The 2,717-nt window shown below is 56.8% G+C and overlaps 1 protein-coding gene across 1 annotated transcript in view; it reads left to right on the top strand.

Annotated features, from left to right (window-relative positions):
- LRRC16A (leucine rich repeat containing 16A) overlaps positions 1–2,717 on the top strand; it is a 125,121-nt gene that overhangs the window by 88,204 nt on the left and 34,200 nt on the right. The window contains exon 13 of the mRNA XM_015563505.1: positions 2,134–2,237. Within this exon, the coding sequence (XP_015418991.1) occupies positions 2,134–2,237 (104 nt within the window). The remainder of the gene's footprint in view (positions 1–2,133; positions 2,238–2,717) is intronic.

The following is a 2,717-nucleotide window of genomic DNA, read 5'->3' as shown; positions in this document are numbered from 1 at the left end:
TGTTAAGGTTGTCAGACCTCACTGAGGACATGGTTTTGCATGATTTTCTTGATGAGAGTCTGGTGTTCTCTGTATGTTTTGGACTCAGTTGTTCCGTTACGGAACATACATGAACAGTCCCAGCAGCGGGTTCATGGCTGCAGGAGGCTGGCCATTCACGAGTCTGGTGTTCTCTGTATGTTTTGGACTCAGTTGTTCCGTTACGGAACATACATGAACAGTCCTAGCAGCGGGGCGGCTGCAGGAGGCTGGCCATTCACACAGGCGTAGGAACCTTCTGTCTGCCAGGGGCCATGTGGGTGTTTATAGTTATATTTTATTTTTATTGATTTCAGAGAGGAAGGGAGAGGGAGAGAGAAATAGAAACATCAGTGATGAGAGAGAATCACTGATCGGCTGCCTCCTACACTCCCCACACTGGGGATCGAGCCCGCAACCCGGGCATGTGCGCTGACCGGGAATCGAACCGTGACCTCCTGGTTCATAGGTTGACACTCAACCTCTGAGCGGAGCCAGCCAGGCCCATTTGGATATTTATAACATCATTCGTGGGCCATACAAAATGATCAACTTAAAAATTACCTGCTCTGTTTGGTCACATTATTTAATTAACTCACCCCTGGGCAGAGCCAGGCCAAATGATTTCTCCCGACTTCTGCGGCCCGCGGGCCGGACGTTCCCCACCCGTTTAAACATCACAGGTGTTGCCTCCAGACAGCAAGCTCTCCTCGGCCTTGCAGGGTCCTGATCTGACAGACTAGTCAGATCCGCGCCTCTCAGGGCCAGCCTCTCGTCTGGCATCGCTGCTCGTACTGCTCTCACTGCCTCTCACTGCCTCTCACTGCCTCTCACTGCCTCTCACTGCCTCTCGCTGGCCCGGCTGCGGGGGGCTGACACGTGGCTGGGGTCCCGGAGCCCACACTCTCCGGGGGGAGGGGTGCTGTCCTTCAGGATCTGAGGGTCTGTCGCAGTGAACTCTCAAGAAGCTCTGACCTCCTCCAGGACTTGAGCTTCCGCGACTGTCTGGGCACCGGATGGGCTGTCACATGACCCGACCCCAGCTCGTATAAACATTTCGTGCGCACTTCATGAGTGTGTCGTGGATGGCCACAACGTTCCTCCCCGAACCTCAGTGACGTATTCCTCTGCCCCCGTCTCCTCTGCGCGCCCAAGGGCGGACTCGCGCTGAGCAGTGGCTGCGGGACTTTTCCGACACACCCCGAGTCGCTTGCTTGTAACTCTCAGCTCTTCTCTCCGAGCGAGCGGAGCGAGCGTCTCCGGGCTCCAGCGGGCCTGGCCCTGCCCTTGTCCTGGCCGAGGCAAAGGATAAAGCCCCCTTTCGTTTCTCTTCAGGGGCAGCCTGGGATAGCCAAGAATTTACTGCAAAATTAGAAACAACACAATCTGTAAAGTATATTCCATTTAGCCCAGCAGGCGTGGCTCAGTGGTTGAGTGTTGACCTATGAACCACGAGGTCACGGTTCGATTCCTGGTCAGGGCTCAGGCCCGGGTTGCTGGCTCCATCCCCAGTCCCTGGGCCCGATCCCCAGTGTGGGGTGTGCAGAAGGCAGCCGATCAAATATATGTATTTTGAAAAGTATACTCAATTTAGAAATAGCCATATTTCCTTGGAGTTTTAGTAACAACACAAAATGCTTCGTAATAGCCCATGTCCTGTGATCTGAAGAATGATTACGATTCTCTGACCTCTACTGACCCCAGCGAGTGAGCAGAATGTTCTGGGCTCCCCATTGGTGGTGACCCCGCCCAGACCCTGAGCCCTGATAAGGAGGGCAGGTTAAGCCCCTGCCCAGCTCGCAGGCCTGCCTCTCGACGGCTCTCCCCTCACATGGCCCTCTGCCTCCTGGGGCCCCTCTTGGTTTCCTTGTCTTTGATTTCAGAGAGGAAGGAGCAGAGAGAGAGACGTCGGTGATGAGAGAGGGTCCCTGATCAGCTGCCTCCTGCACACCCCCTGCTGGGGATGGAGCCTCCAAGCCGGGCCTGTGCCCTGACTGGGACTCGAACCCTGACCTCCTGGTTCATAGGTCAATGCTCAACCACTGAACCACATTGGCTGGGCCTAGATCTCGTTTTGTTTCCTGGACATTAAGCCGAACCTTTTCGCTGTTTCAGGGGTGAACTGCCTTTCTCAGTCACTCAGTGCCAACCCGCTGACCGCCAGCACCCTCACGCACCTGGACCTCTCAGGGAACGCCCTTCGCGGAGACGACCTTTCGGTGGGTGCCCGCCGTGGCCCGCGCTGCGCCCCGTGAGCCTGGGGAGTGTCTGATGGGCTTTCTAGCCCGTGGCCCCCGTCTCCTTGAGCGGGGCGCCCTCACCTCATTTCATCCTGATCTCGGGAAGTGTTTATAGGAAGTTTCAGAGCCTCCCTTAATTAAAGTCGTGCAGGGGTGAGGGGAGGCGTTAGGTCTTGCGACCCCCGAGACCCGAGTGTCTTAGCTGCACAGAATGTGAGTAGGACTGTCGAGGGCTCTCGTTGGATTGGGCAGTCACCAGGGAGGGGAAGGTCATTGCGTTGGACAGAGAGGGGAGCCTGAGACCTCCCGTGGTTCAGGGTCACGTTCACGGTCCTGACCCGCTCCCTGTTCACGAGCGACGGCCACCAGGTGGCTTCGTCTCCCGCGGAAGTAGTCCGCTCCGGAATGATGACACGGAGCCAACCAGGCAGCTGGGCACGTGCAGCAACGGGAGCTGTC

The sequence above is a fragment of the Myotis davidii genome, unplaced genomic scaffold (assembly GCF_000327345.1).
Source record: "Myotis davidii unplaced genomic scaffold, ASM32734v1 scaffold217, whole genome shotgun sequence".
NCBI lineage: Eukaryota > Metazoa > Chordata > Mammalia > Chiroptera > Vespertilionidae > Myotis > Myotis davidii.
The sequence above is the reverse complement of the archived record's forward strand: the minus strand, read 5'-3'. Positions and strand labels throughout refer to the sequence as shown.